General features: G+C 43.5%; 1 protein-coding gene across 1 annotated transcript in view; it reads left to right on the forward strand.

The window, feature by feature from the left end:
* Positions 1-9,545: 9,545 nt before the first annotated feature.
* TBC1D4 (TBC1 domain family member 4) overlaps positions 9,546-14,577 on the forward strand; it is a 162,507-nt gene continuing 157,475 nt past the window's right edge. The window contains 2 exon segments of the mRNA XM_054701776.1: positions 9,546-9,939; positions 9,942-10,135. Coding sequence (XP_054557751.1) covers positions 9,639-9,939; positions 9,942-10,135 — 495 coding nt within the window. The 5' untranslated portion in view covers positions 9,546-9,638.

The raw sequence follows: 14,577 nt of genomic DNA on the forward strand, positions 1-14,577 counted from the left end.
GACGTGCAGCTAATGTGAAACCTGCATTTAATAAATGTCCATTTACACCCATGTTTCTTTTCACTCCTCAAAAACTGTTTTGTGACAACAGTTCAAGACCATTCAAAGAACTTCTAAATAACAGTAAGGCAAGAAATGGTTACTATAAAATTCTTTCAGCCTCGTGGTAGAATTAAAATCTATTACCTCTATAGATATCTTTAAATTTTAAGACTGATTGATTGGGTTTTTTAGCATTCAATATAGCACTAAATTCATTCATTCACTAGACATTTATTTACCACCCTCCATGGGCCAAGCACTATGCATTTGATTAACCACTGCTTTATACATTTTAAATACAAATTTTATACATTTTTATACATTTGTGTATGTTCTGTTCATTACACAATTCCGCTTCAGATTTTTGGTGCAACATTACTTTCATAAACCCCTTATTCTGTGCTTCAGTTATCAAATATATAAAAATGCTAATTTTACAATTTTTGCTATAGTCATTTGTCAGGAGTATTAAGAAGCAGCACGGATGTTTGGGGCGTGAGTTCAAGTAAATAAGTAGCCACCTACATTTTTGTCAAGGTAGCTTAATGGCAAAAAAGAGATGTGGTTAATTCCTTTTACTGTTTCATGAGTGACTGAAAAAAAAAAACTTCTATTTTTTTAATGTCAAAAAATGATGGTAAGCTGGGAAAAATATATGAATACATGTTGGACAAAATGTTACTGTCCCTAAAACAGAGAGGTCCTAAAATTTGATCCTAATTAAAAACATAGACCTCCCCGGTGGCGCAGCGGTTGAGCGCTGGGTTGCGAAGCTGCCCGCGGCCTCTGCGGCGCCGGTTCGATCCCCGGATGCTCCCCGGCCACCGGAGGAGGGTCCCACATGGTGCGCAGACCTCTCCTGCCACCCGCTGCTCCCCTCAGCAGTGTACTTCGGTCCTTCTGCCTGCTCTGCTCTCCGCTCTGACTCTGGTGAATTCTCTCACCCTCCCGTGCTTCTGACTGTACCCAGTGCTTGTATAAACAAAACAAACAAAACAAATAAATAAATAAAATAAATAAACATGCCTCTATAAAAATAAATAAATAAATAAATAAATAAATAAATAAAAACATAGACAAAGGCTATCAGCATCCAAATCCTTCAAGAAAGAACACAGATGATTGTAAATGTGGAGAAATTATTTACTATTTCTTTCTACTTTTTACTAGTATTTATCTTCATGATTCCTAGATTTATCTTTATTCCTTTCTTACTGTTTGTCAATATCCCCATGACATTTTTCTATTTTTTCCAGTTTATTTGATATCATATATTCTTTCCTTTTTATTTTGATAAACACACTTTAATCAATACATTTACCTATATTCCATATGTTTTGACATATTACTTTTCTTATTTAATGCCATGTATTTAAAACTTTGCTTTATAATTTTCTTTTTAAGTCAGGATTATTCAATCCATGATTTGCTTTCAAGATATGTGGATATTTAAACCTATGTTTTATGATTTCTAATTTACATTGAATAATAATTATAAAATATGCTCTATGTGATACTAAATTCAACATTCTTGAATTCATGTTTTTTTGGTGATGTAATGCATAATCAATTTTTGTTTCTTTCATAGGTACTCTATAAAATACAATTAGTGTGAAATACAGAAAAGGGGAATAGGGAAGAATACAGTTTCCAAATCAAGCACCCGAAGTTACCCATCCCCTGGTGGGTAAATGTCCAGCCAAATAGGGTTGGCACAAAGCAGGGCCTCTGAGGCCCAAAAGCCCCACCACAAGTCTAAAGCACTTTCTGGTGGGTACCCATAGAAAAGGGTCAGAAACAGCCAGACATAGTCTGGAAATAAAAGAGCAAAATCAAAGTCAAGATCAATGCTGCAATTGTTAACCTCCTCATGGGTCTGTCATCCACATCTGTTTTAACCAGTCTAGGACCAAGAAGCAAGTGCAGCTTCTTCACATGTCTCTGTGCTCCACATGCCTCCAGGTCTCTTTCTTGCTCTCCTTCCTTCCCCACTCTCCTTTCCAGCTTCTTCTCCTCCCTGCTCATCAACACCCTCCCTTGGGTGGGGCAGCAAACCTGGAACCTACCGTTTTCTTGTGGACCCCCCTGTTACACTCCATGACAGACCATTGGACCCCCTCAGTACTTTGCTCTCTACCTCTTCTCACCCCTTCAAGTAACCTCAATTCTGCAGTCATATTTCTAAGTTTTGTTTTGGTTGTTTTTTTTTTTTTAAAGATTATTTATGCATACAAGTGCTGTGGGTACAGGCCAGAGGTGCAGGGGGGTGAGAGGATTCACCAGAGAGTGAGTGGGGAACAGAACAGGCAGACTGACCAAAGTACACTGCTGAGGGGAGCAACAGGCGAGACAGGAGAGGTCTGCTATGCCATGTGGGTTGCTCCCTGGCCGGCCAGGGATCGAACTTGTGCTGCAGAGGCTGTGATGGACTGCTTCATAGTGCTGTGCTTAACCCCTTGCGCCACCAGGGAGGCCCCCTTTTGATTTAATTTTATCTGTTCCTTTGTTTTGTTTCTCTGCCTTCCACATGTGAGTAAAACTATTTGTTATTTCTTGCTCTCCTTCTGACTTCGCATAATTCCCTCACTTTCCATCCATGTTGTTGCAAATAGCAAGATTTTCACCTCTTTTCACAAATGAGAAATATTTCATGTGTATATCAAACACATCATTTTAATCCGTCTGTCCTTAGGTATCTGGGTTATTTCCATGGTTCAGCTACAGTAAATTGTGCAGCAATGAATACAGGAATGCATTATTCTTCGAATTAGAGTCCTTGCAATCTTCACATAGATACATAGTTGTGGAATTGCTGGACCATATTGTTATAGGACAGGGAGAGGGGCAGCCCAAAATCCTGCAAACCTGCCTGTTCTAAATGGGTTCTGCCATCCGCTGCATCAACACAAAACATATGAGGCTTTAATGGGAAGGAACTTTAATAAAACTAGGAAACAATACAGGAAAGGCAAAGAGTCTAGTTTCTAAATGAAGCACCCAAAGTTACCCGTCCCCTCGTGGGTAAAAGTCCATCCATAATCATGCTCAGCGAAATAAGCCAGAAAGAAAAAGAAAAAGAAAAAAAAAAATATGAGTGATGGTCTCACTCATAGCAGGAATCTAGAAAACATAAATAAGGGACCAGGAAAATGAATAACTATAAGAAAGTGATAATCAAAATCAACAAAAAACTATGAACCAGAGACACTCTTTGGGGGGTGGGGGGTGGGGAGGGGAGGGATTGGGGTCAAAATAAGGGGATTGTAATTGTATGGGGAATATAAAAATAAAATTTATTAAAAAAAATTTTGAAAAAAAAAAAGTCCATCCATATGGGAATGGCCCAGAGCAAGGCCCCAAAGCCTGCCACAAGTCTAAAGCATCTTCCAGTGGGGACCCACAGAAAAGGGTCAGAAACAACCAGACAAGCCCGGAAGGAAAAGAGCAAAATCAACATCAAGATAAAAGCTGCCATTGTCACCTCCCCATGGGTCTCACCCACATCTGCATCACCCAGTCCACAACCAAAAGACAAGCGCAGTTTCTTCACGTGTCTCTAGGCTCCATGCGCCTCCTCCAGGTCTCCTGGCTCCATCCTGCTTCCTTCCTCAGTGTCTTCTGCAGCTTCTTCTCTTCCTGCTCAGCTCCACCCTCCCTTGGGTGGGGCAGGGAACCTGGAACCTCCCCCTTTCCTGGGGACCACCCTGTTACAATATGACAGAGTTATTTTCCATACTGTTTTCTACAGAGGCTGGAGCAGTCTACACCTCCAACAACAGGGCATGATGTTCCCTTTTTCTTCCACCCATGCCAATATTTGTTGTTTCTGGTCTTTTTGATATGGTTGAAAAAATGATTTGTTAAAATCAGCAACTAATTTTTTTTTTTCAAGATTTATTTATTTATTCATACAAGCACTGGGTACAGTCAGAAGCGCGGGAAGGTGAGAGAATTCACCAGAGCCAGAGTGGGGAACAGAACAGGCAGACTGACGAAATACACTGCTGAGGGGAGCAGCGGGCGTGGCAGGAGAGGTCTGCGTGCCATGTGGAACCCTCACTGGCGGCCGGGGATTGAACTGGAGCTGCAGAGGCTGCTGGCAGCTTCGCAGCCCAGCGCTCAACTGCCTGTACCATCTGGGGAGGCCCACCAACTAAAATTTTTGATGTGTCTACTTTCCTTTTCTTTCTTTTAGTTACTTGATGTATTTGGGGGAGATTTATTTAGGGTATATGAGTTTAAAAATAATACTTTGTTCTTAATATTTTAATTGGCAAATATTTTCTTATGGCCCCTTTCACTAGCAGTTCACTTATTTTTCACTCACATATGGCTGACATATTTTATTTTACTAATTTTCACCATTTTGTTATTCTTTTGCTTTAAAAATCATTCTGTAAACAAAAATATTCCGGGATCTGAGAGCCTTTATTTTGGGGGTTGGTTAGAGTAACTCATTAACAATTATTATACTGAATATTTAGAGTAACTTGACCATAGTATTTTAAGATTTCTTCTTATCTCACTTTATTGTTTCCTTTTTTCCCATTTTATTCCTTTTCCACTAGATAGGTCAATATTCCACTGGCTTGAAAGCCATATATAGTACATCAGGTTTTTGTTTCTTTTTTTTTAGTAGTTATCCTTTTTTTAGCCTCTCTCTTTGTCTTTGCCCCAAGTTTAGGAAAACTTTCTCTAGCATCAAGAGCAAGAGAAATCGATACTAGAGCATATATTCTAAATCTTTTGCCTTTGCCAGGATTTTAGCTTTAGAATCTTAAAAGCTAAGAATGGACTCTTTGTTATCTGTGTTCTGCTGCGTCATGCTTTGCCTGGAGCAGTGAAGTTGCAATGTTCTGGCAGCTTAAGTTGGGGGAAGGTCACAAGGAACAAGAAACAATAGGGGGAAAACCCTGTTATTATCTCAAAATTTTGTTCAGTCTCAAGTGCTTGTGCTCTGTTTACCATCTCCAGTTAGAAAAATTTTGGAGATACATTCTAATATAATCTAGTGCTTTATAATCAGCTAGTGGATATAGTTAATATTTACATGAAATTAGTTCATTAAATCATTTGGGATATTCTATCATATTGAAACTGCCCTCTTAATCTTTAGTTTCTTAAATTCTAATTTGCTATTTATTCATTTCAATGAATCCATTCAATATTTATTAAGGACGTAGTGTCAGCTACTGTGCTTTCTGCTCCAGGAAACTGTAAGACAAAACAATTCCTTCTTTCAAGATGTTCTCTTTGTGGTGAGGGACAGAGACTGATCACCTAATAACTGCAAAGAATGGTAATAGCAATTATAAGAATGTAGTTTTAAAAAAGCAAAGAAGAGAGGGCCACTAATTCTCACTGGAGAAGTAAATATTTTCACAGAGTTGGGTCTTGAATAATGAATGGATATTCAAATACAGAAGGATGGGGGGAAATTGAAATATGTAGTGGCAGGAAGCAAGAGCAATTAGAGAGAAGTCTCTGATAAAGCCTCAGAAAGTCAGGAACATGAAATACACTTGGGAATGGAGAGATTGTATGTGGGAGTTAGTGAGACACCAGGGGCAAGAACAAGACTAGAGAGATTGTACTTTTAGGAAATGCATCTTCATTTAGAGATTTTTTTTTTTTTAAAGCAAGGAAGAAAAGAAAAGTAGATGTGGAGGTGGCATGGAGTGGGAGAGAAAGTAGAAGAGAAAAAGAGAGGGAGAGCGCAAACTTGGGATCAGCATCAAGGGAACAAGCCAGCTAAGATACTGCAATAAACCTTTCCAGTTTTTGACTACCACACTAGCTCAGGTTCTTTCTTTTCTTTTCTTTTCTTTTTTTAGAGATTTATTTATTTATTTATGCAAGCACTGGGTACAGTCAGAAGTGCGGAAGGGTGAGAGAATTCACCAGAGCCAGAGCAGGGAGCAGAGCTGGCAGACTGACGAAATACACTGCTGAGGGGAGCAGCGGGCGGCAGGAGAGGTCTAAGCTCCATGTGGGAGGCTCACAGGCAGCCTGGGATCAAACCGGCACTGCAGAGGCTGCGGGCAGCTTCGCAGCCCTGCGCCCAACCGCTGCGCCACCAGGAGGCCCCAGGCCCTTGTATTTCTCAAGTCGTCTAATTTTTAAAACTGATTTGACTTGATCTTACAACTTCTAATTAATGCTGACATCATCAATTTGAATTGGATACCAGAAGAACACAATAAAATAATAAGCATTCATTTGTGGATATCATAGGTAGAAGTGTCTACAAGACTAGTCAGGACATGTTTCTTGCAGATTGTTGGAAATGCTTTTTGTGAGCATATGCTTGACTCTTTTGGGGTGGGGGGAGCTCTGGTGGGTTTAAGAGTAGAAGGGATAGAGGCAAGAGACTGATTTATTGTCCTACCATTTAGTAAATATTCTATGTAATACTGTGTAACAGACTTGCATATTCTGTGTAATACTCACCAAACATTCTAAAATTATCTATCTCTAAATTTAAGTGATTCAACACATAATTGAACACTATCTATGTATATGCAATTCTGTAAGATTCTGTAGGTGAAACAATGAGAGCAAGAAGATAATAGCTTTTTTTTTTAAAGATTTATTTATTTATTTATACAACCACTGGGTACAGTCAGAAGAGCGGGTTGGGAGAGTGAGAGAATTCACCAGTGCCAGAGGGGAGAGCAGAGCAGGCAGAGTGACAAAGTACACTGCCGAGGGGAGCAGCGGGCAGCAGGAGAGGTCTGCGCACCACGTGGGACCCTCACCTGGCAGCCGGGGATGGAACCAGTGCTGCAGAGCTTCGCAGCCCAGCGCTCAACCACTGCGCCACCGGGGAGGCCCAAAGCTAATAGCTTTTTATCCAATTTATTCATGCAATAAGTCAAATGTATGCATGACAATAAGACAAGTTATTGAAGACATTATATACAATAGTATAGTAATTTTATTCCTCAGGATCAGATAGATTAACAACAAAGAGGCAAATGACTCCTTAATCTTGGTGATTTATTTAGTGAAGCAAAATGTTTACTCCTCATTTATAAGAAATATGCCGGGAGGTGCTCCGGGACACCTGTCCTCTCAGTGTTGGCTCAGCATTCTGGGCTGCTTTGATTACAAGGACTCTCCATATGGACATGTTTCCATGATGACCCCTGGAGTGGACTGAAGCATCAACTACTGGCAATTAGTGACACTTCTGGGGCCTCCCTGGTGGCGTAAGGGATTAAGACGCAACCTATGAAGCTATCCACAGCCACTGCAGCACAAGTTCGATCCCCAGCCAGGGAGCAACCCACATGGTGTAGCAGACCTCTTCTGACTCGCCCGCTGCTCCCCTCAGCAGTGTATTTCAGTCAATCTGCCTGTTCTGTTCCCCACTGTCTCTGGTGACTCCTCTCACCCCCCCCACACCTCTGGCCTGTACCCCAGCTCTTGTATGCATAAATACATAAATCTTAAAAAAAAAGTGACACTTCTGCTCTGATTTCACCGCCAGCCACAGTCCTATGGCTGTGTCTAACTTCAAGAGGGCTGGGAAGAGTTATCTTTCCACATGTCAGGATGTTTAAAGGATCAGATACTGCAAAGCACTTATTTTCGTTAATGCACAGTAAGATGAACATGACAAAAATGTTAGGATAGAAAGGGCTATGGGTGTTTTCCAGAGCAGGAAGCAATTCCATATAAATGTCAGGTAATAAGAGACAATTCTTCTGTTTCTTTTTGTCAATAAGTAACAGTTGCTCTTAATTGCTTCCTTTTCCTTAACCAGCAGGAAATGACCTGTTGGGGGCTCCAAATTCAATCCTAGCTCCCAAGCCTCATGATTTGGTGGAACCACAAGACTTCCATGCTTTCTCCAAATCTTTGTTCTTTTCTCTTTTACAGATTTCAGATATGTGCCTTAGGGAAATAGGACCTATGTAAGAGTTTCTGTTAAGGTTAGAGTAGGCTCAGTCTACATTCCAAGAACCTTTTATTGCTTCTTGAAGATATGGGTCTATTTTGTACAAAGGAGTGGTGCATTGATTAAATCAAATGATCAACCCAAGCAATTAATACTGTCTCTATCTTGCAGTTAGATGCTTCTTTACAAAAGAGCCTAGACATTCAGTAGTAATAAGGGCAGCTGATATTAGTAAGCTTACATAAGTAGTGCAAAAGTCACAGGGCTTTATAGAGAGGAGAATACCAATTAAACCAGAAACAGTGAGAAAATTGCCTTTTCGTTCTGCCTGTAAGCATTTTGGAGAAAGTCAGGCACTCCCAGTGGCTTTCCCATTTACTCTGTTTACCTAATTCTTAATTATAATACAACAAGAGTAAAAGAGTAAAGGAGAATCCAATTTGCTAATGTGGCGAATACTTCTCTATCTTTCTGTATTAAAATTAGAACAATCCAACTATCCCCAAAATGTTTTTTTTGAGTTCCTTGGAAATGTGCATTACCACGTATAAAAAGGTGAGTGAGGAATCTTTACACTAGCTCTGAACTGGATATACACAATAAATAATTCGCAATTTCTTTAGATTTCAAGCAGCTGGCACACCCAATGTTATATTTTCAAAGTCAAATTGAAATTGCAATCTTTGATCTTAATAATGTGGTTTAAACCATGTTCATTTTTTTGAGAATGGTAGGAACAGAGATTTAGAAAATATTATGCAAGCTTCAGAAGAAACCGAAGCCAAGTACATACAGTTAATAACAATAATAATAAAATCCCAGCGCCCCATCCAGAGTGGCTCACTCTCCAGGGGGCAGTAGAGAAGTCAGGGGAGGTGGGAAATCTTGGTGACCAGAGGGCGCCCGAGTTGGCCTGGCAGTGCCCGCGCTGGGCACCGGGTTGCCGCCCTGCGCTGCACGGAGGGGAGGGTTGGGGCAGGGGCCAGAGGAAGAGGCGGAGGCGACTTCACACATAAGCGGTTATAGGCGACGTTCTCTGTCCGCCAGACGGGAGGCGGGGTAGCAACCCGATGGAAGGCAGCAGCCTGGAAGGCAGGAAGGCGCGAGGGAGGGACGGGAACAGTTGGAGGAGGAGCAGCGAGCTGGGCTGCGGCGGCTGGAGGAGGAGCGGCCCCCGCGTGGCCACGTTTTGTTTTGTTATTTTCCATCGGAATAGTTCTCGCAGGCCCTTCCCAAGGACTGGCCGCGCCGGAGCCCCGCAGCCCGACCTTCCAGGTGACAGCCGGTCACCCTGGTAGGAGTCAGCTCCGCCCAAGTCACCCCCCCCCCCGCCCAAGCCCCGCTCCCCGCCCAGCCTCCGGGTGCCCGCCCGCGGCGCGCGCGGCGGCTCAGCTGCGGTGGCCGGGGCCCTCGGCGCGGCGCTGCCCCCGGAGGAAGGGGAAGTCCGGCCCCCAGGCGCGAGCCCGGGAACGGAGGGTGACGCTCCGACCCGCCCTCTCCTGCCAGTCCCGCCGCCGGGCGCTCCCGCCGTGCCCGCCGCCCCAGGCTGCCCGCCGCGCCCGGGGAAGTGCCGCATGGGGCAGGGCCGCTGAGCGCGGAGTTCGGGGCGCGCAGTGCCCAGGCGGGCCGGGGGGCAGTTGGCACGGTTTCGGAGGCCCGCCTTCCGCGCGAGAGTTGGGGGCGCCTCGGAGTTATGGAGCCCCCCAGCTGTATCCAGGATGAGCCGTTCCCGCACCCCCTGGAGCCCGAGCCGGGCGCCCTCGACCAGTCGGGCCCCGGGAAGCCGGGCGACAAGCGGTTCCGGCTGTGGTACGTGGGGGGATCGTGCCTGGACCGCAGGACCACGCTGCCCATGCTGCCCTGGCTCATGGCCGAGATCCGCCGGCGCAGCCAGAAGTCCGACGCGGGCGGCTGCGGGGCCCCGGCGGCGCGCGAGGTGCTGCTGGTGCTCAGCGCGCCCTTCCTGCGCTGCGTCCCCGCGCCCGGCGCCGGGGCTGCGGGGGCGTCGGCCCCGCCACCGCGCCGCCCAACTCGGCCGTGTTCATCTTTGAGCACAAGGCACAGCACATCTCGCGCTTCATCCACAACAGCCACGACCTCACCTATTTTGCCTACCTGATCAAGGCGCAGCCTGACGACCCGGAGTCGCAGATGGCCTGCCACGTCTTTCGCGCCACAGACCCCAACCAGGCAAGAGCGCGGCTCGAAGGCGCGGGGGAGGGGCCGGCCCCGCCGGCGGGGTGGCGGGTCGGCGGGTGGGAGGGCGCTGGGGTGGCACTTTGGGACCCGCTGGGGTTGGACTGCTGGCGCGCGCCCTCCACGTGGTGCGCTCTAGTGCCCGCTCGTCCCGCTTTTCCAGCGGGAGTGGAGAAGCTGCTTGTTGGGGCTGGTGGGACGTCGCGAGCAGCAGCGGGACAGAGGAGGGACAGGGAGAGGGGTTCCGGCACCCAGGAGTAGCGGGCGCGCGGGAGGAGGACGTGGGGAATGGCGCGCGCCCTGGGTGGGTCGCGGTGTCGGGGGCGTGAGTGGAGATGGCCTGCCGGGCAGTGGTCGTGTGTGAGCCTGCGTGCAGGTGTGGGTGTATAGGGGAGTGCGAGAACCGCTCGGGTGTCTGGAGATCCCGCACTCACCCAGGTCTTGGTGGTGTCCGGGTGTCCTGAACTTGAACTCATTTGTTGCGTCCTTGCGGCACCTGCAGGTGCCGGGTCTAGGAGGCTATTTCCGAGCAGGGCTTGGAGAGAAGTTACTAGGCATTGCCAGGTAGCAACGTACGAACCTGCGTTTCGATATTGAGTGGAATGAAAACTTTTTTTTTTTTTGCAAGTTTTTACACACTAATTGGAGAGCGTTTCCATACCTGCTTGGATGACAGGTCAAAATCTGTTTTCCACTGGCAGTTCTCCAGGGTTTACTAAATGGAGATGTTAGTTATCAAATAGTGCATTTTTACTTCCTTAAAAACAGTCGTTACCCTTTATCTCATAGAAGAGGAGTCATGATAGTGTCTTGAAAATAGACTTTTAAAATGCGTAGTTTTTAACCATACAGAAGACCCCAAAATGCTTTTCTAAAAATAATGTTTGCATAGTACCTTAGAGTCTTTGGGAAAATAGTGTTATCGCAATATAAATAAATAAAGTCTCAGTTGCACCAAGTGGCAGTTCCTCCAGTCGCTGGGAGATTAACAGTCAGATGAGAAAAACATCCTATAAATAAAACTAAATATTTTTCTTTGCTATTCTAGTATCTGTAAATGACTTTCTGTTTCTCCAGTAGTTTTTCACAAAAGGCCTGTAACTGACTAAAAATAAAATTAAAGCTGGTTACCTTAGACTTTATTACTTTGGAAATTAGTTTAATATATTAACACCCAGAACTCCCAATATGAAGAGAGCAATTGTGGTTTATGAGATCACTGTCATATTTATGGCAAAATACTCTACTATGAATTACCTCAACATCCTAGCCATGATTAAAGTGAATTTTATTTTATGCTTATTTGGTCAAAGCTTTTGCAAATGAGATTGGAGTACAGCATGTTCTTTATTTCTGAAAGTTATCACTGTCTTTATAATATTAAAATTTTTTGGTTTCCTCAGTAAAGAGAAAGAAATTGCACTTTTTCAGGATCATAAGGAACATTCCATGATCTTTGGTGGTTTATGTTAATGTTCTAATTTCATTGATGGTCACAGTCTTTTTAAAGGGTCAAGGCCCCTTGAATTCTTAGTAGTTGCTATTGAGTCTCTTCCAGATTGACTGGTAGGTCAGTTAAAAACATCTGCTTTTATTTGCCTTGAGTATGTGTTTAGGTGTTAGAGGCTAAATGTGCTGTTACTTTACAAATAATAATATGTTTAGGCTCCTCCTTTTGGCACTGTTGGAGCAGTGGAAACCATGTAACTTTTTGATAAAAGCAATGAAAACCAACTCTGCCTGCTTATTGCCATTCCCGAGTTGAGTCGTTGATCTAAAGATATGAATTCCTATTTGCTCTAAATCTAGAGAATCCCTGGCGGGGAAGAGAATCCTTGGCAGAGGATTGTTAATTAAGAAGGCCAGATGTTTACCCCCTTAAGGAATATCTCCAGCCATAACTCAGGGATTACTACCTCAAATGTCTGGGAAGAGGGTTGAAGACCATGGAGTGAATAATGGGTTTCCTTTCTCAAGGTGCAACTCAGCTCCAGTTGGAAATTGAATAAACATAATGCAAGCTCATCATGGCCAGATCTGATTTCTCAAGAGAAAGTGGAAATTTGGATCTTTATGCATGAGTTCACATTTTCAAGTATTAGCAAATATTTTAAATATTGAATCCTATCTGGGCCAAACCAAAACAAATGAGAGTTGGCTTCAGAGATTCATGGCATAAATATTTGTTGAGTGCACAGGTATAGGCCTCACTCTGTGTAGTTTGTCACATTTCCTTTTGAGCTTCTGAATTCAGTCCATGTGCTCCTACAGTAGGAAGGATTAGGACCATTTTTGAGGAAGAATTGATAGGACAACTCTCAGAAGTGATGATTCTGCAGCTGAACTTGTAAAAGGGATGAATTTAGAATAGGCTTTGCATGGTTCTCAGCACCCTTGAAATCAGAGAGAAAAGCCGACTGCATTCTTTGCCCTTGAGTTCTATATTGGAGGTGGAGCTGACTTCATGAAATCATTAAGAGAATCTCTGAAGCGTTCTCTGCAGTTGCTGAACAAAGTGTGGGAGGTAGCCCAGAGCAATGCAGCCCCCCAAATAAACTCACTGTTGGCTTTTCTGCCATGCTTGTCCCTTTTCTAAAAAGGTCCATCTGTAGAACAACTCTGCAATTTATTATTTAATGGATGGCAACATTTTTTAAATTAGAAAATGAGGCCCCACAAATAATGACACAGTGTAACAAGTATAAACCTGGACTGTTTAGGGCAAACTGACATAGGGTCTCCAGAGCTGAATGGCAAAGAGTCTGTTTCTGTTGAACCACTGAGATAGAGCACTGTGGTCTCTAGATATCAAACGATAATGTTTTGCAGATATCTGTGCACATATCTTCTGCAGGATGGATCTATCTGTGTCCTCAGAAATAGAAGCACTGTGCTAGTAGCTTGGGTCTGTTGTGGGGAGTTGCCATGGTGATGTGTCCTTTGGCTCCACACCTTCCTGGTGGGTCAGAGTCAACTTGAGGATGTGAGTCTGGAGGAGCTCAGCTGGAATGGCCCAATGCAGAGTTCTTTGTCCCAGGTGCAGAGAGAGGTGGGGTGGGGAGCAAACCAACCAGTTCCAGGATTGGCCCTCATTTAGTCAAGCCTGTGTAGTCTTGGGCAGGAGGAATGTCAGCCTTAACACATTTCAGTCAAACCTGGCCATTTGAACTAGTCAGAGTGCTACTATCGACATACTTCTATTTTATATTTTTAAAAAAGGTTTATTTATTTATGCATACAAGAACTGGGGTACAGGCCAGAGGTGTGGTGGGGGTGAGAGGATTCACCAGAGACAGAGTGGGGAGCAGAACAGGTGGATTGACTGAAATACACTGCTGAGGGGAGCAGTGGGCGAGACAGGAGAGGTGTGCTGCGCCATGTGGATTACCTCCCTGGCCAGGGATTGAACTCATGCTGAATTGGCTGCAGATAGCTTCATAGTGCTGAGACTTAACCCCTTGCACCACCATGGAGGCCCTATCTACATACTTTTAAAAATCCCATTGACATAAATTGAGCTGTAGACTTAAAATTGGTTGGGAACCAAGAATATATGGTTTTCTACCTGGGGTAGATCACTAATATTTTCTATCTAGGGTAGATCACTAATAGGGTCTAGGGTAGATCACTAATACTCTTCAAGTATTTATTTTTATTTTCAGAAAGGGGCTATATAGCATCAACTCAATTTCTCTATTAAAAAAATTGCCTCATGTTATGTATATTTTATCACATAAAATAAGAACAAGAGTTGCTAATGTTTATAAATATTGTTAGTGTTTAAAGATGTTATTTTCATGATACTTAACAGCATGAAAATATTTCATTATAGAATGAGCAGTCATTCAAAAAACAAAAACAATTGCTATAATTTTCACTAGGGTTGTTTAGGTATGTTTTTTGAAGCTTGCAAGAATGTATTTTCAAAGCAGTTTTACAAATGGTGTTGTTAATATTAAAAATGAACTTGACATCATTTCCTTCCAGCACTTAGTTCTCTAAATCAGTGTTTTTTTGTTCCTCTTTAAATATTGAGTATTTTTGCTGCCATTTTCCAGGTAACCAATTTTCAAAGTAAATTTTGCTAATAAATTTCAAAAAGTTCTTCCCTAAAGTTGATGGTCAGTGGCTTTGAGAATGTACTAACCAGTGAGAAAACCAGAGAAACTGAAATCTGAATGTTTTCATGTTTATAGCTCTGTTTTCTGAGTACAGTTAAGTCTTCATTTAACATTGTTGATAGATTCTTGTAAACTACAGCCTTCAGGAAAACAGTGCATAACAACAACAACAAAAACATCCTCAGATCACTTGGTTGTGCAGATCAGAATTGACTGGGGTTGTTATTTCCTCGTGGACATTATAATATAGTGAAGTAGAGCGAAATGACTTTGTATGCAGACATGTGATGTTTTGGACAGGTGGGTTCTGGACAG

Source organism: Talpa occidentalis, unplaced genomic scaffold, assembly GCF_014898055.3.
Source record: "Talpa occidentalis isolate TD23 unplaced genomic scaffold, MPIMG_talOcc4v2.1 talOcc4.5, whole genome shotgun sequence".
Classification (NCBI taxonomy): domain Eukaryota; kingdom Metazoa; phylum Chordata; class Mammalia; order Eulipotyphla; family Talpidae; genus Talpa; species Talpa occidentalis.